The sequence below is a fragment of the Rhinichthys klamathensis genome, unplaced genomic scaffold, assembly GCF_029890125.1.
Source record: "Rhinichthys klamathensis goyatoka isolate OS25496 unplaced genomic scaffold, OSU_Roscu_1.1 h1tg000829l_1, whole genome shotgun sequence".
NCBI lineage: Eukaryota > Metazoa > Chordata > Actinopteri > Cypriniformes > Leuciscidae > Rhinichthys > Rhinichthys klamathensis.
Window position 1 is genome coordinate 80,555 of NW_026607211.1, and position 22,475 is coordinate 103,029.

General features: G+C 37.9%; 1 protein-coding gene across 1 annotated transcript in view; it reads right to left on the minus strand.

Moving 5' to 3' along the window:
• LOC130078189 (activating signal cointegrator 1 complex subunit 3) overlaps window positions 1-22,475 on the minus strand; it is a gene marked incomplete at both ends in the record, with an annotated part of 215,830 nt that overhangs the window by 79,347 nt on the left and 114,008 nt on the right. The window contains 2 exons of the mRNA XM_056243713.1: window positions 1,526-1,750; window positions 7,203-7,394. Of these exons, the coding sequence (XP_056099688.1) occupies window positions 1,526-1,750; window positions 7,203-7,394 (417 nt within the window). The remainder of the gene's footprint in view (window positions 1-1,525; window positions 1,751-7,202; window positions 7,395-22,475) is intronic.

A 22,475-nucleotide genomic window follows, 5' to 3' on the forward strand; every position in this document is an offset into this window, starting at 1 on the left:
GTTTGGCAGTGTGTGTGGCTGTATCTCAGTGTTGAGGTTGGCAGTGTGTGTGGCTGTATCTCAGTGTTGAGGTTGGCAGTGTGTGGCTGTACCTCAGTGTTGAGTTTGGCAGTGTGTGTGGCTGTACCTCAGTGTTGAGTTTGGCAGTGTGTGTGGCTGTATCTCAGTGTTGAGGTTGGCAGTGTGTGTGGCTGTATCTCAGTGTTGAGGTTGGCAGTGTGTGTGGCTGTATCTCAGTGTTGAGTTTGGCCGTGTGTGTGGCTGTACCTCAGTGTTGAGGTTGGCAGTGTGTGTGGCTGTACCTCAGCGTTGAGGTTGGCAGTGTGTGTGGCTGTACCTCAGCGTTGAGGTTGGCAGTGTGTGTGGCTGTACCTCAGTGTTGAGGTTGGCAGTGTGTGTGGCTGTACCTCAGTGTTGAGGTTGGCAGTGTGTGTGGCTGTATCTCAGTGTTGAGGTTGGCCGTTTGTGTGGCTGTACCTCAGTGTTGAGGTTGGCAGTGTGTGTGGCTGTATCTCAGTGTTGAGGTTGGCAGTGTGTGTGGCTGTACCTCAGGGTTGAGGTTGGCCGTGTGTGTGGCTGTATCTCAGCGTTGAGGTTAGCAGTGTGTGTGGCTGTATCTCAGTGTTGAGGTTGGCAGTGTGTGTGGCTGTACCTCAGTGTTGAGGTTAGCAGTGTGTGTGGCTGTATCTCAGTGTTGAGGTTGGCAGTGTGTGTGGCTGTACCTCAGTGTTGAGGTTGGCAGTGTGTGTGGCTGTATCTCAGTGTTGAGGTTGGCAGTGTGTGTGGCTGTACCTCAGTGTTGAGGTTAGCAGTGTGTGTGGCTGTATCTCAGTGTTGAGGTTGGCAGTGTGTGTGGCTGTATCTCAGTGTTGAGGTTGGCAGTGTGTGTGGCTGTATCTCAGTGTTGAGGTTGGCAGTGTGTGTGGCTGTATCTCAGCGTTGAGGTTAGCAGTGTGTGTGGCTGTATCTCAGTGTTGAGGTTGGCAGTGTGTGTGGCTGTACCTCAGTGTTGAGGTTGGCCGTGTGTGGCTGTATCTCAGCGTTGAGGTTGGCCGTGTGTGTGGCTGTACCTCAGTGTTGAGGTTGGCAGTGTGTGTGGCTGTATCTCAGCGTTGAGGTTGGCAGTGTGTGTGGCTGTACCTCAGTGTTGAGGTTGGCAGTGTGTGTGGCTGTACCTCAGTGTTGAGGTTGGCAGTGTGTGTGGCTGTACCTCAGTGTTGAGGTTGGCCGTGTGTGTGGCTGTATCTCAGTGTTGAGGTTGGCAGTGTGTGTGGCTGTACCTCAGTGTTGAGTTTGGCAGTGTGTGTGGCTGTATCTCAGTGTTGAGGTTGGCAGTGTGTGTGGCTGTACCTCAGTGTTGAGGTTGGCAGTGTGTGTGGCTGTACCTCAGTGTTGAGGTTGGCAGTGTGTGTGGCTGTACCTCAGTGTTGAGGTTGGCAGTGTGTGTGGCTGTATCTCAGTGTTGAGGTTGGCAGTGTGTGTGGCTGTATCTCAGTGTTGAGGTTGGCAGTGTGTGTGGCTGTACCTCAGCGTTGAGGTTGTCGGATAGGCTCTGCTGGAACTGGCTCTCGATGGGGTTCTGCTGGGTCAGGAGCGTCAGGTAATGGCTCAGCTTCTCATGGGTCGTGATGATGGTTCCCTCACCGTACTTGTCAAACTGTGGCCGTCCGGCCCGACCGAAGATCTGCATCACGTCCAGGATGCCCAGATCCACCAGCGCTCCACGCTTGGCATCATAGATATTAGTGCCCTGATATCAGACAGCAATCATTTAAAGCTCATTCTGTAGATTCCAGAATGATGATTCAAGTGCTCCTATTATGCTTATTTAAAGGATCTGAAAGGATTTTGTTTTGGAGTCTCCTTCTACAGGTTTACATGCATCCAAGGCCAAACACACTTCTACTCAACTCTGATTGGTCAGATGGCTCAGTCTGTTGTGATTGGTCTACTCAACTCTGATTGGTCAGATGGCTCAGTCTGTTGTGATTGGTCTACTCAGCTCTGATTGGTCAGATGGCTCAGTCTGTTGCGATTGTTCTACTCTGCTCTGATTGGTCAGATGGCTCAGTCTGTTGTGATTGGTCTACTCTGCTCTGATTGGTCAGATGGCTCAGTCTGTTGTGATTGGTCTGCTCTGCTCTGATTGGTCAGATGACCCAGTCTGTTGCGATTGTTCTACTCTGCTCTGATTGGTCAGATGGCTCAGTCTGTTGTGATTGGTCTACTCTGCTCTGATTGGTCAGATGGCTCAGTCTGTTGTGATTGGTCTGCTCTGCTCTGATTGGTCAGATGACCCAGTCTGTTGCGATTGCTCTACTCTGCTCTGATTGGTCAGATGGCTCAGTCTGTTGTGATTGGTCTACTCTGCTCTGATTGGTCAGATGGCTCAGTCTTTTGTGATTGGTCTGCTCTGCTCTGATTGGTCAGATGACCCAGTCTGTTGCGATTGCTCTACTCTGCTCTGATTGGTCAGATGACCCAGTCTGTTGCGATTGTTCTCCTCTGCTCTGATTGGTCAGATGGCTACGTCTGTTGCGATTGTTCTACTCTGCTCTGATTGGTCAGATGGCTCAGTCTGTTGTGATTGGTCTACTCTGCTCTGATTGGTCAGATGGCTCAGTCTGTTGTGATTGGTCTGCTCTGCTCTGATTGGTCCGATGACCCAGTCTGTTGCGATTGCTCTACTCTGCTCTGATTGGTCAGATGGCTCAGTCTGTTGTGATTGGTCTACTCTGCTGATTGGTCAGATGGCTCAGTCTGTTGTGATTGGTCTACTCTGCTCTGATTGGTCAGATGACCCAGTCTGTTGCGATTGCTCTACTCTGCTCTGATTGGTCAGATGGCTCAGTCTGTTGTGATTGGTCTACTCTGCTCTGATTGGTCAGATGACCCAGTCTGTTGCGATTGCTCTACTCTGCTCTGATTGGTCAGATGGCTCAGTCTGTTGTGATTGGTCTGCTCTGCTCTGATTGGTCAGATGACCCAGTCTGTTGCGATTGCTCTACTCTGCTCTGATTGGTCAGATGACCCAGTCTGTTGCGATTGTTCTACTCTGCTCTGATTGGTCAGATGGCTACGTCTGTTGCGATTGTTCTACTCTGCTCTGATTGGTCAGATGGCTCAGTCTGTTGTGATTGGTCTACTCTGCTCTGATTGGTCAGATGGCTCAGTCTGTTGTGATTGGTCTACTCTGCTCTGATTGGTCAGATGACCCAGTCTGTTGCGATTGCTCTACTCTGCTCTGATTGGTCAAATGGCTCAGTCTGTTGTGATTGGTCTACTCTGCTCTGATTGGTCAGATGGCTCAGTCTGTTGTGATTGGTCTGCTCTGCTCTGATTGGTCAGATGACCCAGTCTGTTGCCATTGCTCTACTCTGCTCTGATTGGTCAGATGACCCAGTCTGTTGCGATTGTTCTACTCTGCTCTGATTGGTTAGATGGCTACGTCTGTTGCAATTGGTCTACTCTGCTCTGATTGGTCAGATGACCCAGTCTGTTGCGATTGCTCTACTCTGCTCTGATTGGTCAGATGGCTCAGTCTGTTGTGATTGGTCTGCTCTGCTCTGATTGGTCAGATGACCCAGTCTGTTGCGATTGCTCTACTCTGCTCTGATTGGTCAGATGACCCAGTCTGTTGCGATTGTTCTACTCTGCTCTGATTGGTCAGATGGCTACGTCTGTTGTGATTGGTCTACTCTGCTCTGATTGGTCAGATGACCCAGTCTGTTGCGATTGCTCTACTCTGCTCTGATTGGTCAGATGGCTACGTCTGTTGCGATTGGTCTACTCTGCTCTGATTGGTCAGATGACCCAGTTTGTTGCGATTGTTCTACTCTGCTCTGATTGGTCAGATGGCTACGTCTGTTGTGATTGGTCTACTCTGCTCTGATTGGTCAGATGGCTACGTCTGTTGCGATTGCTCTACTCTGCTCTGATTGGTCAGATGGCTCAGTCTGTTGTGATTGGTCTACTCTGCTCTGATTGGTCAGATGACCCAGTCTGTTGCGATTGCTCTACTCTGCTCTGATTGGTCAGATGGCTCAGTCTGTTGCGATTGGTCTACTCTGCTCTGATTGGTCAGATGACCCAGTCTGTTGCGATTGCTCTACTCTGCTCTGATTGGTCAGATGGCTCAGTCTGTTGGGATTGGTCTGCTCTGCTCTGATTGGTCAGATGACCCAGTCTGTTGCGATTGCTCTACTCTGCTCTGATTGGTCAGATGACCCAGTCTGTTGCGATTGTTCTACTCTGCTCTGATTGGTCAGATGGCTACGTCTGTTGTGATTGGTCTACTCTGCTCTGATTGGTCAGATGACCCAGTCTGTTGCGATTGCTCTACTCTGCTCTGATTGGTCAGATGGCTACGTCTGTTGCGATTGGTCTACTCTGCTCTGATTGGTCAGATGACCCAGTTTGTTGCGATTGTTCTACTCTGCTCTGATTGGTCAGATGGCTACGTCTGTTGTGATTGGTCTACTCTGCTCTGATTGGTCAGATGGCTAACTCTGTTGCGATTGCTCTACTCTGCTCTGATTGGTCAGATGGCTCAGTCTGTTGTGATTGGTCTACTCTGCTCTGATTGGTCAGATGACCCAGTCTGTTGCGATTGCTCTACTCTGCTCTGATTGGTCAGATGGCTCAGTCTGTTGTGATTGGTCTACTCTGCTCTGATTGGTCAGATGACCCAGTCTGTTGCGATTGCTCTACTCTGCTCTGATTGGTCAGATGGCTCAGTCTGTTGTGATTGGTCTGCTCTGCTCTGATTGGTCAGATGACCCAGTCTGTTGCGATTGCTCTACTCTGCTCTGATTGGTCAGATGGCTCAGTCTGTTGTGATTGGTCTACTCTGCTCTGATTGGTCAGATGACCCAGTCTGTTGCGATTGCTCTACTCTGCTCTGATTGGTCAGATGGCTCAGTCTGTTGTGATTGGTCTACTCTGCTCTGATTGGTCAGATGACCCAGTCTGTTGCGATTGCTCTACTCTGCTCTGATTGGTCAGATGACCCAGTCTGTTGTGATTCTTCTACTCTGCTCTGATTGGTCAGATGACCCAGTCTGTTGCGATTGTTCTACTCTGCTCTGATTGGTCAGATGGCTCAGTCTGTTGCGATTGCTCTACTCTGCTCTGATTGGTCAGATGACCCAGTCTGTTGTGATTGGTCTACTCTGCTCTGATTGGTCAGACGGCTCAGTCTGTTGCGATTGCTCTACTCTGCTCTGATTGGTCAGATGACCCAGTCTGTTACGATTGCTCTACTCTGCTCTGATTGGTCAGATGGCTCAGTCTGTTGTGATTCTTCTACTCTGCTCTGATTGGTCAGATGGCTCAGTCTGTTGCGATTGCTCTACTTTGCTCTGATTGGTCAGATGACTCAGTCTTTTGTGATTGGTTGACCAGTAACAGTGCATGCCCAAAACCAAACCCTCATTAGCATTTATGAATTTCAGCTCTTTCTCAGCATTTGATACACAACGATATGAACAGTAATGATGGTGTCGGTTTTATCGTATAAATTGCTTTGGAAGTGCATTAATATGGATTCGCAGTGCTGAAAATAGCGTCTTCTCGACATGTTGCCAAAACTAACCAATTTCTTCCAGCCTCCGCTACAACTACAGTGTTTGAGGGCGGAGCAAAGTAGACTGTTCGTGGGCAGCCAATGAAGACCATTATGCAAATTTGATACAATCCTACATACACTCACCGGCCACTTTATTAGGTACACCTGTCCAACTGCTCGTTAACACTTAATTTCTAAGCAGCCAATCACATGGCGGCCACTCAGTGCATTTAGGCATGTAGACATGGTCAAGACAATCTCCTGCAGTTCAAACCGAGCATCAGTATGGGGAAGAAAGTTGATTTGAGTGACTTTGAACGTGGCATGATTGTTGGTGCCAGAAGGGCTGGTCTGAGTATTTCAGAAACTGCTAATCTACTGGGATTTTCACGCACAACCATCTCTAGGGTTTACAGAGAATGGTCCGAAAAAGAAAAAACATCCAGTGAGCGGCAGTTCTGTGGGCGGAAATGCCTTGTTGATGCTAGAGGTCAGAGGAGAATGGCCAGACTGGTTCGAGCTGATAGAAGGGCAACAGTGACTGAAATAACCACTCGTTACAACCGAGGTATGCAGCAAAGCATTTGTGAAGCCACAACACGCACAACCTTGAGGCGGATGGGCTACAACAGCAGAAGACTCCACCGGGTACCACTCATCTCCACTACAAATAGGAAAAAGAGGCTACAATTTGCAAGAGCTCACCAAAATTGAACAGTTGAAGACTGGAAAAATGTTGCCTGGTCTGATGAGTCTCGATTTCTGTTGAGACATTCAGATGTTAGAGTCAGAATTTGGCGTAAACAGAATGAGAACATGGAACCATCATGCCTTGTTACCACTGTGCAGGCTGGTGGTGGTGGTGTAATGGTGTGGGGGATGTTTTCCTGGCACACTTTAGGCCCCTTAGTGCCAATTGGGCATCGTTTAAATGCCACGGCCTACCTGAGCATTGTTTCTGACCATGTCCATCCCTTTATGGCCACCATGTACCCATCCTCTGATGGCTACTTCCACCATGTCACAAAGCTCTAATCATTTCAAATTGGTTTCTTGAACATGACAATGAGTTCACTGTACTAAAATGGCCTCCACAGTCACCAGATCTCAACCCAATAGAGCATCTTTGGGATGTGGTGGAACGGGAGATTCGCATCATGGATGTGCAGCCGACAAATCTGCGGCAACTGTGTGATGCCATCATGTCAATATGGACCAAACTCCCTGAGGAATGCTTCCAGCACCTTGTTGAATCTATGCCACGAAGAATTGAGGCAGTTCTGAAGGCAAAAGGGGGTCCAACCCGTTACTAGCATGGGGTACCTAATAAAGTGGCCGGTGAGTGTAGGTTCGTGTAGAAAGTAAAACTGGAATTACTGACGACTCGTTTCAGGCATTTCAGAATCACTTCTTTCTTTTGAGAGACAAAAACTCAATTTATCTGCACTTTGATCTTTGCAGACATTTTACATTTACAAACAGCTATAAACATACTACATGAAAGGTAATAGCTGGAAAGCATAATATGGGCACTTTAATAATGCAGCGTTTCATGCACACACACACACACACACACACACACACACACACACACACACACACACACACACACACACCAGCAGCGATGTGTCCTGACCTTGATGATGACTGCGTGAGCGGGTAAGTTAACACCCCAGGCCAGCGTGGCGGTGCACACCAGAATCTTTATGTATCCTCTTGAAAACATGTTCTCCATGAGTGTTCGGTCCTGCCGTAACATCCCGGCGTGATGGATCCCGAAGCCGTCGGGAAACATCTCCCTCATCTGCTTGTTTCTGGAGCGCTGCACCTGTAGCACACACAGCATCACACATCAGGAAACACACACTAGTCTGGAGTGAAGAGGTTACAGTGGGGATGAAGGCGCACCGGGGTAAACCGTGCATTCGATTTAGTTACACCTTATTTCCAAAGGTCCACTTCAGACATTCTACTAACTAACTATATGTAACTACATGTCAACTAGCAGTCATTAGAGTATTAGTAGACTGTTAGGGTGTAGCATAGACATGTAGAGGAGGATAATGTCTGTTGGGGAGCATAAAAAAAAGTGTGTGCAGATATTAAGCAGACAGTCTACTTATGACAGTTAGTTGGCATGTAGTTGCTAAGTTACTTATAGTTTGTCGAACGTCTAAAATGGACAATCGATTTTTAGTGGAAAATCAAATCGTTACCTTTGATTTTATTCTCCTCTAAACCACTAGATGGCACAGAAACTGAACACAGCAGTTCCCTAACCATTTCATTATGCACATGGAAACTTGGCTGATTCTCGACAAGATCCCGGGCAGCAATGGAAAGTTGATCCTGCACTAATTTGATATAATATTTAATGATTTTAAATAATTTATACAGCAAACAAATGAAAATCGATACAATTACAGAATAGGTCTTGTTAATGTTTTTTTTAGTTTTGTCAAAGGTAATTAAATCAAATGTTTTTGATTAATTGAAGAATATGTACAATTATGGTATTTGTGGTCGGGGCGAAAGGCACAATAACTGATATAATAATAAATAGCTGGCTGACTTTTTCATTTGTTGACATGACATGGTTAGATTCAGATGTTTAATATAATTTATTAAGTTGTGTGTCCAGATAATCACCATATTAATAATAAAACCATATTTAAAAAATATGATATAATCATATCATATAATAAAATATATTCATTGTTACACAGAGATCCCATATGAGAAATTAACGGGGATTGGGGCAAAAAAGCATGAATTAACAAAAATGCCCCCAAAATACAAGATGTGAGTCAAAAAATTGCCCCTGCAGAATTAAAATAAATACAAAAGGAAATGTGAAAATGGCTGAAAAGTGTAAATTGCGCCATCATATTTAAATATTTAGCTATATATTTAAATATAAATATCTATTTTCACATGCACTGAAAAGTTATGTAGGCGGTTGACTATTTGTATTACGTAAAAGTGTGTCATGCATGGAGGAGTCTCGGGACAGTTGAGGAAATTGATTGTGGCAGGTTCAGTGACAATTTTGCAAGTTCATTTTTTTTATTAAAAAAATGAAATATTATATTATATTTTATTGATATTATAGGAAGTATGTGATTTCTATGGAAGCTTGTTTCCACCACAGATTAAAAAAGAAAAAAGGTAATTGCGACTTTTTTTCCTCACAATTGTGAGTTTACACACGTGATATTAAGTCGTAATTGCATGATATAAAGTCACAATTGTGTGATATAAAGTCAGAATTGTGTGTTATAAAGTCAGAATTGTGTGATATAAAGTCACAATTGTGTGTTATAAAGTCAGAATTGTGTGATATAAAGTCACAATTGTGTGTTATAAAGTCAGAATTGCGTGATATAAAGTCACAATTGTGTGTTATAAAGTCATAATTACGTAATATTAGAAATAAACTCGCAATTCTGACTTTATAACACGCAATTGAGAGATATAAAGTCAGAATTGCGTGATATAAAGTCGTAATTGCGTGATATAAAGTCGTAATTGCGTGATATAAAGTCACAATTGTGTGATATAAAGTCAGAATTGTGTGTTATAAAGTCAGAATTGTGTGATATAAAGTCACAATTGTGTGTTATAAAGTCAGAATTGTGTGATATAAAGTCACAATTGTGTGTTATAAAGTCATAATTACGTAATATTAGAAATAAACTCGCAATTCTGACTTTATAACACGCAATTGAGAGATATAAAGTCAGAATTGCGTGATATAAAGTCGTAATTGCGTGATATAGTCAGAATTGTGTGATATAAAGTCATAATTGCGTGATATAAAGTCGCAATTGTGTGATATAAAGTCACAATTGCGTGTTGCGTGATATAAAGTCATAATTGTGTGATATAGTCATAATTGTGTGATATAAAGTCATAATAGCGTGATATAAAGTCATAATTGTGTGATATAAAGTCATAATTGCGTGATATAAAGTCATAATTGCGTGATATAAAGTCATAATTGTGTGATATAAAGTCATAATTGTGTGATATAAAGTCAGAATTGTGTGATATAAAGTCATAATTGTGTGATATAAAGTCATAATTGTGTGATATAAAGTCGCAATTGTGTGATATAAAGTCGCAATTGTGTGATATAAAGTCGCAATTGTGTGATATAAAGTCATAATTGTGTGATATAGTCATAATTGTGTGATATAAAGTCATAATTGTGTGATATAAAGTCATAATTGTGTGATATAAAGTCATAATTGTGTGATATAAAGTCATAATTGTGTGATATAAAGTCGCAATTGTGTGATATAGTCATAATTGTGTGATATAAAGTCATAATTGCGTGATATAAAGTCATAATTGCGTGATATAAAGTCATAATTGTGTGATATAAAGTCATAATTGTGTGATATAAAGTCGCAATTGTGTGATATAAAGTCGCAATTGCGTGATATAAAGTCATAATTGTGTGATATAAAGTCATAATTGTGTGATATAAAGTCATAATTGTGTGATATAAAGTCATAATTGTGTGATATAAAGTCATAATTGCGTGATATAAAGTCATAATTGTGTGATATAAAGTCATAATTGTGTGATATAAAGTCGCAATTGTGTGATATAAAGTCATAATTGTGTGATATAAAGTCAGAATTGTGTGATATAGTCATAATTGCGTGATATAAAGTCAGAATTGTGTGATATAAAGTCATAATTGCGTGATATAAAGTCGCAATTGTGTGATATAAAGTCAGAATTGCGTGATATAAAGTCAGAATTGTGTGAAATAAAGTCGCAATTGTGTGATATAAAGTCAGAATTGCGTGATATAAAGTCATAATTGCGTGATATAAAGTCAGAATTGTGTGATATAAAGTCAGAATTGCATGAAATAAAGTCGCAATTGTGTGATATAAAGTCAGAATTGTGTGATATAAAGTCAGAATTGCGTGATATAAAGTCGTAATTGCATGATATAAAGTCAGAATTGTGTGATATAAAGTCATAATTGCGTGATATAAAGTCATAATTGTGTGATATAAAGTCAGAATTGCGTGATATAAAGTCAGAATTGTGTGATATAGTCAGAATTGCGTGATATAAAGTCAGAATTGCGTGATATAAAGTCAGAATTGTGTGATATAGTCAGAATTGCGTGATATAAAGTCAGAATTGCGTGATATAAAGTCAGAATTGCGTGATATAAAGTCGTAATTGCGTGATATAAAGTCAGAATTGTGTGATATAAAGTCATAATTGCGTGATATAGTCAGAATTGCGTGATATAAAGTCAGAATTGCGTGATATAAAGTCAGAATTGTGTGATATAAAGTCGTAATTGCGTGATATAAAGTCAGAATTGTGTGATATAAAGTCATAATTGCGTGATATAAAGTCAGAATTGTGTGATATAAAGTCATAATTGCGTGATATAAAGTCAGAATTGCGTGATATAAAGTCGTAATTGCGTGATATAAAGTCAGAATTGCGTGATATAAAGTCGTAATTGCGTGATATAAAGTCAGAATTGTGTGATATAAAGTCAGAATTGCGTGATATAAAGTCAGAATTGCGTGATATAAAGTCAGAATTGCGTGATATAAAGTCAGAATTGTGTGATATAAAGTCGTAATTGCGTGATATAAAGTCAGAATTGTGTGATATAAAGTCAGAATTGCGTGATATAAAGTCAGAATTGTGTGATATAGTCAGAATTGCGTGATATAAAGTCGTAATTGCGTGATATAAAGTCAGAATTGTGTGATATAAAGTCATAATTGCGTGATATAAAGTCAGAATTGTGTGATATAAAGTCATAATTGCGTGATATAAAGTCGCAATTGTGTGATATAAAGTCACAATTGCGTGTTGCGTGATATAAAGTCATAATTGTGTGATATAGTCATAATTGTGTGATATAAAGTCATAATAGCGTGATATAAAGTCATAATTGTGTGATATAAAGTCATAATTGCGTGATATAAAGTCATAATTGCGTGATATAAAGTCATAATTGTGTGATATAAAGTCATAATTGTGTGATATAAAGTCAGAATTGTGTGATATAAAGTCAGAATTGTGTGATATAAAGTCATAATTGTGTGATATAAAGTCGCAATTGTGTGATATAAAGTCACAATTGTGTGATATAAAGTCAGAATTGTGTGATATAAAGTCATAATTGCGTGATATAAAGTCGCAATTGTGTGATATAAAGTCACAATTGCGTGTTGCGTGATATAAAGTCATAATTGTGTGATATAGTCATAATTGTGTGATATAAAGTCATAATAGCGTGATATAAAGTCATAATTGTGTGATATAAAGTCATAATTGCGTGATATAAAGTCATAATTGCGTGATATAAAGTCATAATTGTGTGATATAAAGTCATAATTGTGTGATATAAAGTCAGAATTGTGTGATATAAAGTCAGAATTGTGTGATATAAAGTCATAATTGTGTGATATAAAGTCGCAATTGTGTGATATAAAGTCACAATTGTGTGATATAAAGTCAGAATTGTGTGTTATAAAGTCAGAATTGTGTGATATAAAGTCACAATTGTGTGTTATAAAGTCAGAATTGTGTGATATAAAGTCACAATTGTGTGTTATAAAGTCATAATTACGTAATATTAGAAATAAACTCGCAATTCTGACTTTATAACACGCAATTGAGAGATATAAAGTCAGAATTGCGTGATATAAAGTCGTAATTGCGTGATATAGTCAGAATTGTGTGATATAAAGTCATAATTGCGTGATATAAAGTCGCAATTGTGTGATATAAAGTCACAATTGCGTGTTGCGTGATATAAAGTCATAATTGTGTGATATAGTCATAATTGTGTGATATAAAGTCATAATAGCGTGATATAAAGTCATAATTGTGTGATATAAAGTCATAATTGCGTGATATAAAGTCATAATTGCGTGATATAAAGTCATAATTGTGTGATATAAAGTCATAATTGTGTGATATAAAGTCAGAATTGTGTGATATAAAGTCAGAATTGTGTGATATAAAGTCATAATTGTGTGATATAAAGTCGCAATTGTGTGATATAAAGTCGCAATTGTGTGATATAAAGTCGCAATTGTGTGATATAAAGTCATAATTGTGTGATATAGTCATAATTGTGTGATATAAAGTCATAATTGTGTGATATAAAGTCATAATTGTGTGATATAAAGTCATAATTGTGTGATATAAAGTCATAATTGTGTGATATAAAGTCGCAATTGTGTGATATAGTCATAATTGTGTGATATAAAGTCATAATTGTGTGATATAAAGTCATAATTGTGTGATATAAAGTCATAATTGTGTGATATAAAGTCATAATTGCGTGATATAAAGTCATAATTGCGTGATATAAAGTCATAATTGTGTGATATAAAGTCATAATTGTGTGATATAAAGTCGCAATTGTGTGATATAAAGTCGCAATTGTGTGATATAAAGTCGCAATTGCGTGATATAAAGTCATAATTGTGTGATATAAAGTCATAATTGTGTGATATAAAGTCATAATTGTGTGATATAAAGTCATAATTGTGTGATATAAAGTCATAATTGTGTGATATAAAGTCATAATTGTGTGATATAAAGTCGCAATTGTGTGATATAAAGTCATAATTGTGTGATATAAAGTCAGAATTGTGTGATATAAAGTCATAATTGCGTGATATAAAGTCAGAATTGTGTGATATAAAGTCATAATTGCGTGATATAAAGTCGCAATTGTGTGATATAAAGTCAGAATTGCGTGATATAAAGTCAGAATTGTGTGAAATAAAGTCGCAATTGTGTGATATAAAGTCAGAATTGCGTGATATAAAGTCATAATTGCGTGATATAAAGTCAGAATTGTGTGATATAAAGTCAGAATTGCATGAAATAAAGTCGCAATTGTGTGATATAAAGTCAGAATTGTGTGATATAAAGTCAGAATTGCGTGATATAAAGTCGTAATTGCGTGATATAAAGTCAGAATTGTGTGATATAAAGTCATAATTGCGTGATATAAAGTCATAATTGTGTGATATAAAGTCAGAATTGCGTGATATAAAGTCAGAATTGTGTGATATAGTCAGAATTGCGTGATATAGTCGTAATTGCGTGATATAAAGTCAGAATTGCGTGATATAAAGTCGTAATTGCGTGATATAAAGTCAGAATTGTGTGATATAAAGTCATAATTGCGTGATATAGTCAGAATTGCGTGATATAAAGTCAGAATTGCGTGATATAAAGTCAGAATTGTGTGATATAAAGTCGTAATTGCGTGATATAAAGTCAGAATTGTGTGTTATAAAGTCATAATTGCGTGATATAAAGTCAGAATTGTGTGATATAAAGTCATAATTGCGTGATATAAAGTCAGAATTGTGTGATATAAAGTCATAATTGCGTGATATAAAGTCAGAATTGCGTGATATAAAGTCGTAATTGCGTGATATAAAGTCAGAATTGCGTGATATAAAGTCGTAATTGCGTGATATAAAGTCAGAATTGTGTGATATAAAGTCAGAATTGTGTGATATAAAGTCGTAATTGCGTGATATAAAGTCAGAATTGTGTGATATAAAGTCAGAATTGCGTGATATAAAGTCAGAATTGTGTGATATAGTCAGAATTGCGTGATATAAAGTCAGAATTGTGTGATATAGTCAGAATTGTGTGATATAGTCAGAATTGTGTGATATAAAGTCAGAATTGCGTGATATAAAGTTCAATTGTGTGATATAAAGTCAGAATTGTGTGATATAAAGTCATAATTGCGTGATATAAAGTCGCAATTGTGTGATATAAAGTCAGAATTGCGTGATATAAAGTCAGAATTGCGTGATATAAAGTCAGAATTGTGTGAAATAAAGTCGCAATTGTGTGATATAAAGTCATAATTGCGTGATATAAAGTCATAATTGCGTGAAATAAAGTCGCAATTGTGTGATATAAAGTCAGAATTGTGTGATATAAAGTCAGAATTGTGTGATATAAAGTCATAATTTCGTGATTTAAAGTCGCAATTGCGTGATTTAAAGTCGCAATTGTGTGATATAAAGTCACAATTGCGTGATATAAAGTCAGAATTGTGTGATATAGTCAGAATTGCGTGATACAAAGTCAGAATTGTGTGATATAAAGTCAGAATTGCGTGATATAAAGTCAGAATTGTGTGATATAAAGTCGTAATTGCGTGATATAAAGTCAGAATTGTGTGATATAAAGTCAGAATTGTGTGATATAAAGTCAGAATTGCGTGATATAAAGTCAGAATTGTGTGATATAGTCAGAATTGTGTGATATAGTCAGAATTGTGTGATATAAAGTCAGAATTGTGTGATATAGTCAGAATTGCGTGATATAAAGTCAGAATTGTGTGATATAAAGTCAGAATTGCGTGATATAAAGTCAGAATTGTGTGATATAAAGTCGTAATTGCGTGATATAAAGTCAGAATTGTGTGATATAATCAGAATTGCGTGATATAAAGTCAGAATTGTGTGATATAATCAGAATTGTGTGATATAAAGTCAGAATTGTGTGATATAAAGTCGTAATTGCGTGATATAAAGTCAGAATTGCGTGATATAAAGTCAGAATTGTGTGATATAAAGTCATAATTGTGTGATATAGTCAGAATTGCGTGATATAAAGTCAGAATTGCGTGATATAAAGTCAGAATTGTGTGATATAAAGTCAGAATTGCGTGATATAAAGTCGTAATTGCGTGATATAAAGTCAGAATTGTGTGATATAAAGTCAGAATTGTGTGATATAAAGTCGTAATTGCGTGATATAAAGTCACAATTGCGTGATATAAAGTCAGAATTGCGTGATATAAAGTCAGAATTGCGTGATATAAAGTCGTAATTGCGTGATATAAAGTCAGAATTGTGTGATATAAAGTCAGAATTGTGTGATATAAAGTCGTAATTGCGTGATATAAAGTCACAATTGCGTGATATAAAGTCAGAATTGCGTGATACAAAGTCAGAATTGTGTGATATAAAGTCAGAATTGCGAGATATAAAGTCAGAATTGCGTGATATAAAGTCACAATTGTGTGATATAAAGTCGTAATTGCGTGATATAAAGTCAGAATTGTGTGATATAAAGTCATAATTGCGTGATATAAAGTCAGAATTGCGTGATATAAAGTCAGAATTGCGTGATATAAAGTCAGAATTGTGTGATATAAAGTCGTAATTGTGTGATATAAAGTCATAATTGCGTGATATAAAGTCATAATTGCGTGATATAAAGTCAGAATTGCGTGATATAAAGTCAGAATTGCGAGATATAAAGTCGTAATTGCGTGATATAAAGTCAGAATTGTGTGATATAAGTCAGAATTGCGTGATATAAAGTCAGAATTGTGTGATATAAAGTCATAATTGTGTGATATAGTCAGAATTGTGTGATATAAAGTCATAATTGTGTGATATAGTCAGAATTGCGTGATATAAAGTCAGAATTGTGTGATATAGTCAGAATTGTGTGATATAGTCAGAATTGTGTGATATAGTCAGAATTGTGTGATATAAAGTCAGAATTGTGTCAGAATTGTGTGATATAAAGTCAGAATTGTGTGATATAGTCAGAATTGTGTGATATAGTCAGAATTGTGTGATATAGTCAGAATTGTGTGATATAGTCAGAATTGTGTCAGAATTGTGTGATATAAAGTCAGAATTGCGTGATATAAAGTCAGAATTGTGTGATATAAAGTCATAATTGTGTGATATAGTCAGAATTGTGTGATATAAAGTCAGAATTGCGTGATATAAAGTCAGAATTGTGTCAGAATTGTGTGATATAAAGTCAGAATTGTGTGATATAAAGTCAGAATTGCGTGATATAAAGTCAGAATTGTGTGATATAAAGTCATAATTGTGTGATATAGTCAGAATTGTGTGATATAAAGTCAGAATTGCGTGATATAAAGTCAGAATTGTGTGATATAGTCAGAATTGCGTGATACAAAGTCAGAATTGTGTGATATAAAGTCAGAATTGCGAGATATAAAGTCAGAATTGCGTGATATAAAGTCACAATTGTGTGATATAAAGTCGTAATTGCGTGATATAAAGTCAGAATTGTGTGATATAAAGTCAGAATTGTGTGATATAAAGTCATAATTGCGTGATATAAAGTCAGAATTGCGTGATATAAAGTCAGAATTGTGTGATATAAAGTCATAATTGCGTGATATAAAGTCAGAATTGCGTGATATAAAGTCAGAATTGCGTGATATAAAGTCAGAATTGTGTGATATAAAGTCATAATTGTGTGATATAAAGTCAGAATTGTGTGATATAAAGTCATAATTGCGTGATATAAAGTCAGAATTGCGTGATATAAAGTCAGAATTGCGTGATATAAAGTCAGAATTGTGTGATATAAAGTCGTAATTGTGTGATATAAAGTCATAATTGCGTGATATAAAGTCATAATTGCGTGATATAAAGTCAGAATTGCGTGATATAAAGTCAGAATTGCGAGATATAAAGTCAGAATTGCGTGATATAAAGTCGTAATTGCGTGATATAAAGTCAGAATTGTGTGATATAAGTCAGAATTGCGTGATATAAAGTCAGAATTGTGTGATATAAAGTCATAATTGTGTGATATAGTCAGAATTGTGTGATATAAAGTCATAATTGTGTGATATAGTCAGAATTGCGTGATATAAAGTCAGAATTGTGTGATATAGTCAGAATTGTGTGATATAGTCAGAATTGTGTGATATAGTCAGAATTGTGTGATATAAAGTCAGAATTGTGTCAGAATTGTGTGATATAAAGTCAGAATTGTGTGATATAGTCAGAATTGTGTGATATAGTCAGAATTGTGTGATATAGTCAGAATTGTGTGATATAGTCAGAATTGTGTCAGAATTGTGTGATATAAAGTCAGAATTGCGTGATATAAAGTCAGAATTGTGTGATATAGTCAGAATTGTGTGATATAAAGTCAGAATTGCGTGATATAAAGTCAGAATTGTGTGATATAAAGTCATAATTGTGTGATATAGTCAGAATTGTGTGATATAAAGTCAGAATTGCGTGATATAAAGTCAGAATTGTGTGATATAAAGTCATAATTGTGTGATATAGTCAGAATTGTGTGATATAAAGTCAGAATTGCGTGATATAAAGTCAGAATTGTGTCAGAATTGTGTGATATAAAGTCAGAATTGTGTGATATAAAGTCAGAATTGCGTGATATAAAGTCAGAATTGTGTGATATAAAGTCATAATTGTGTGATATAGTCAGAATTGTGTGATATAAAGTCAGAATTGCGTGATATAGTCAGAATTGTGTGATATAGTCATAATTGTGTGATATAGTCAGAATTGTGTGATATAAAGTCATAATTGTGTGATATAGTCATAATTGTGTGATATAAAGTCATAATTGTGTGATATAAAGTCATAATTGTGTGATATAGTCAGAATTGTGTGATATATAGTCATAATTGTGTGATATAGTCAGAATTGTGTGATATAAAGTCATAATTGTGTGATATAAAGTCATAATTGTGTGATATAAAGTCATAATTGTGTGATATAGTCAGAATTGCGTGATATAAAGTCAGAATTGTGTGATATATAGTCATAATTGTGTGATATAGTCAGAATTGTGTGATATAAAGTCGTAATTGCGTGATATAAAGTCAGAATTGCGTGATATAAAGTCAGAATTGCGTGATATAAAGTCAGAATTGTGTGATATAAAGTCGTAATTGCGTGATATAAAGTCGTAATTGCGTGATATAAAGTCAGAATTGCGTGATATAAAGTCAGAATTGTGTGATATAGTCAGAATTGCGTGATATAAAGTCGTAATTGCGTGATATAAAGTCAGAATTGTGTGATATAAAGTCAGAATTGCGTGATATAAAGTCAGAATTGCGTGATATAAAGTCAGAATTGCGTGATATAAAGTCAGAATTGTGTGTTAAAGTCATAGTTACGTAATATTAGAAATAAACTCGCAATTCTGACTTTATAACACGCAATTGAGAGATATAAAGTCAGAATTGCGTGATATTGAGTCACAATTGTGTGTTAATAAGTCAGAATCGCGTGATATTGGAATTAAACTCGCAATTCTGACTTTATAACTCGCATTTCTGAGAAATAGTCGCAAATATCTTTTAAAATGTTTTATTCTGTGACGGAAACAAGCTTGCATATATTTCAGATGCAGCCATAGGATCAATCAATAGGGTAATTGTGGGGCTTCCAGTTTTCTCGACAGGAGACTTTCCATTTGGTGTAGAAATGACTTTAAAAGCAATACTCATGCGTGCAGAAAGCAGTGCATCCCTGCAGCAGTGCCGTCAGAGGAGTGTGATTGAGATGTGTGTTGTGTTGACTGCCGATAGAGGTCGTGACCTGCGCCGGCACCATCAGACGCTTGATCTCACCCTGCCTGAGTCTAAATGCAGGTCAACAGCAACAAGGCCTCAGTGCCGCCGAGAACAGCCCATTACACACACGTCTGTCCCGCTTCAACACACACAGAATACCAAATACACCAACATCTGTCTCACTGCGGCCTCCAAACACACTGTGCTGATGGCGTTACCATGGTGCTCTGATATACGGTACTGATTGGTTAACATATTCATACAACACAATATTTACTCCAAAGGTATCATGGCATCACATCCAAAAACCATGCTATTACAATCATTTAATGTGTTTCATTGACCTTTTATTACCATTAAAATGAATGTTAATAGAAAATACAGATACACTCTCTCCAATAAAATGTGGAACAATAAATATTTCAGACAGTGCCAAAACTTCAGAGGGCCGAAATCAATGACGTAACAAAGTAACGCTTCTCAGATGGTGTGCTTTTTTATTAGTGTCATGCAAACAACATGGAGAAGCAAGAACAGGCAAACATGTGAGCGGTGTGGATTGAAAATATTGATTTCTCTTTTTGTAGAGGATCTTCATTTTGATGATCTAAGATCTTTTAGTCTTTTGTTTTAGGATAATCGCAACAGTCTTCGTGATTTTATTTTCAAATTGTTATATTTCAATTTTATACCCCAGACACAGGGTTTTTAAAAAACAGCAGACACAGGCAAACACAGTGCTGAACAACACAACAGATGAAGAAGCACAGGGAAAACCACACATTCAGGACAGAAGCGCACAGTGAATTGAAGGACAAGGAAAAAAAGAGATGATTTTTAAGATGGTTTTAAGAGATGATTTAAAAACAGTTAAAGGGATAGTTCACCCAAACATGTAAACTCTGTCAGTAATGACTCTCCCTCATGTTGTTCAACCCCGTGAGACTTTCGTTCATCTTCGGGACACAAATGAAGATATTTGTGATTAAATCTGAGAGCTGGATCACTCCTCCATAGGCTTCTGAGGGATTGAAACTTGCCGGCCCAGAAAAGTTATTAAAGACATCGTTAAAATAGTCCGAGTGACTACAGTGGCTCAACCTTAAGTTTATCAAGCGACGAGAATACTTTCTGTGCGCAAAAAACCAACAAAAATATCGACTTTATTCAACTATCCTCTCCAGGGGCGTAGCCAGTATTGGGCCAGGGCGGCACTGGCCCGCCCACATTACTCACTGGCCCGCCCAGGCAAGTTTGATAAAAATACATTTTTAGTTTATTTTTATTCAAATGTACCGTATTTAAGAAAATATATTAATATATACCTGATTTATTGTTGACTGCTGTGTGTGTTTAATTCGTTTTCCGAATAAAATGGAACTGTCGAATCAAGTTGTAGAAAGCCTCTCTCCGGAACGTTATTGGTTGCTATGGTTGCTGGGGGTTCCGACTTCCGACAGGAAAACTCTCAGCGGCGTCGGCGCCACAATAATGGCTAAACAACTTTCTTTAATGTGCTATTTGAAAAAAGCAAGAGTTGAGGAAGAAGACACGCCACTGCCTTCATCTTCCGAGTCCACCCAGCCCAGTTCTTCCGACTCATTACCCCAGGAGAAGGCTAGTCAGGTGCTGGTGGCGGCTGCTTCTTGCTCCCTCTCTCCCGATCAGCCTGACGTGGGTTTACCCGCCGATCTAACTGCGATATTATTATTTTAGCTTACTTTATTTTCGGGTGAACTGTCTTTGCACTGCTGACTAGCCTGAATAAAATAGACAGGTTATTGTCTACACTGGTTTGTCCAGCCTTTATTAAGCTCTGTTGGTTGAACATGATGATTTGCCGAATATAAAGGTGTAACTGTTTTTGCAGTTTGTCTATTAATTTTTCTACTCTCTAAGGTTAATTATTACTGAAGTCATTTTTTTCTATGAAAAACTATAGGCCCACTCACATTTTCACTGGCCCACCCAAAATACAATTTCTGCCTACGCCACTGATCCTCTCTATTCTGAGTTTCAGTTTTTCCCCTCAGGATCTCGACTGAGATTTCCCTCTGTTAGAAGTAACAGCAGTGTTGGGGAGTAGTTAACTACAACTGGTGACGCTACTAACTTAACTACATTTTTCAGTAGCTTGGCAGTAGCTCAGTTGCTTTTTAAACAGTGTAGCTTTTCCAGTAGCTAACTACTTTTTGCAGCAAGTAGCGGTGTAGCGCGAGCAAAAGCTACATTGTGTTTTGTTGAGCCTGCGCAAATCAGTGCGATACAAGGATATTCTTCTTCTGGTTAGATTACAAACTAATTTGTTTTGCCATTACCGCCACCTGTTCTTTAATCACGCATCTTGCGGCTAACGGTTCACTGACGTACAGAAGGCCTCAAGCACAAATTTAAGGACGCACATACAGGTGATTAATGGCCACTTTAAATGAATTAATTATCCTGCTTTATTGCTCTCTATGTTACATCAAATTTCTATTTCTGATTTAATTACAATGAACCGCCATGATCTGTCCGCCAGTTTGGTAATGAACATAAAAGACCACTAAACTAAAGTTTGCGCCATCGTGTTTGTCAGTTGAACAAAAAATGTAATCTTAGTTTGTTTATCGCATGACAAAGGCTTTGATCTAATTAAATTGGTGTATAGATGTGTTGTGACTGGCAGCTTGTGATTCAGGTTCTTTCACAGTAAATTCTGCGAGCTCCATCACTGCATGTGAGCGAGTTTAACGTGCATTGTCAGTGCCACATGTGAGCGCTTGTTCAATGTATTTTCTTGCCAAAATGCAACCATCTCACAATCTGTATTTTTGAGAAAAAGTCTATACATGCAATTTACGTTGGATGTATATTTTGTTCTTGCAATGTTGTATTTGTTGCAATTTTGCACTTTTGACACACAGTCTGAGATATTTGAGTGTTGTGTGTAATAAAACAATAAAAATCATAATTGTATTGCATTGTTTTAAACACTAAATATTTTACTTAAAACATTCCTCAGACACTTATTCAGTTATTTATAATATATGTTGTTCAAAAAAAAGCAAAAGTAGTTTCAATGTAGCTAGCTACTTTTTGATCGTAACTTGTAGTGTAGCTAACTACTTTTCCAAAAGGGTAGCTTGACTGTAGTTTAACTACTTTAACTAACGAGTAGCTTGTAGCTTGTCAAACTACAGTTTCAAAGTAGCTTCCCCAACACTGTGTAACAGGTATAAACATTCATTTATTCCTACTTTCATTTCGTTATACTAACTTACATATAGTTAAATTTGTATTGTAGCGTATAGTAAATTGTCCTTTTGTATGCTGTCTTGCTGTAAAACCGATTGCCCTTCGGGGACATATACAAATAAATAAAGAAAGAAAGTATTAATTTCCTTCTCTGTGGGCCTCGAGATTTCACGTAGTGTAACAGCGCAGCGCTTCTGGGTTGTACGTCAGAACGTAGGCTCGCTATTGGCCGACGCTGGTCATGTGTGTGATGCGTGTTATCTTTGTTTTTTTGTCAAGGTAAAAGTTTAT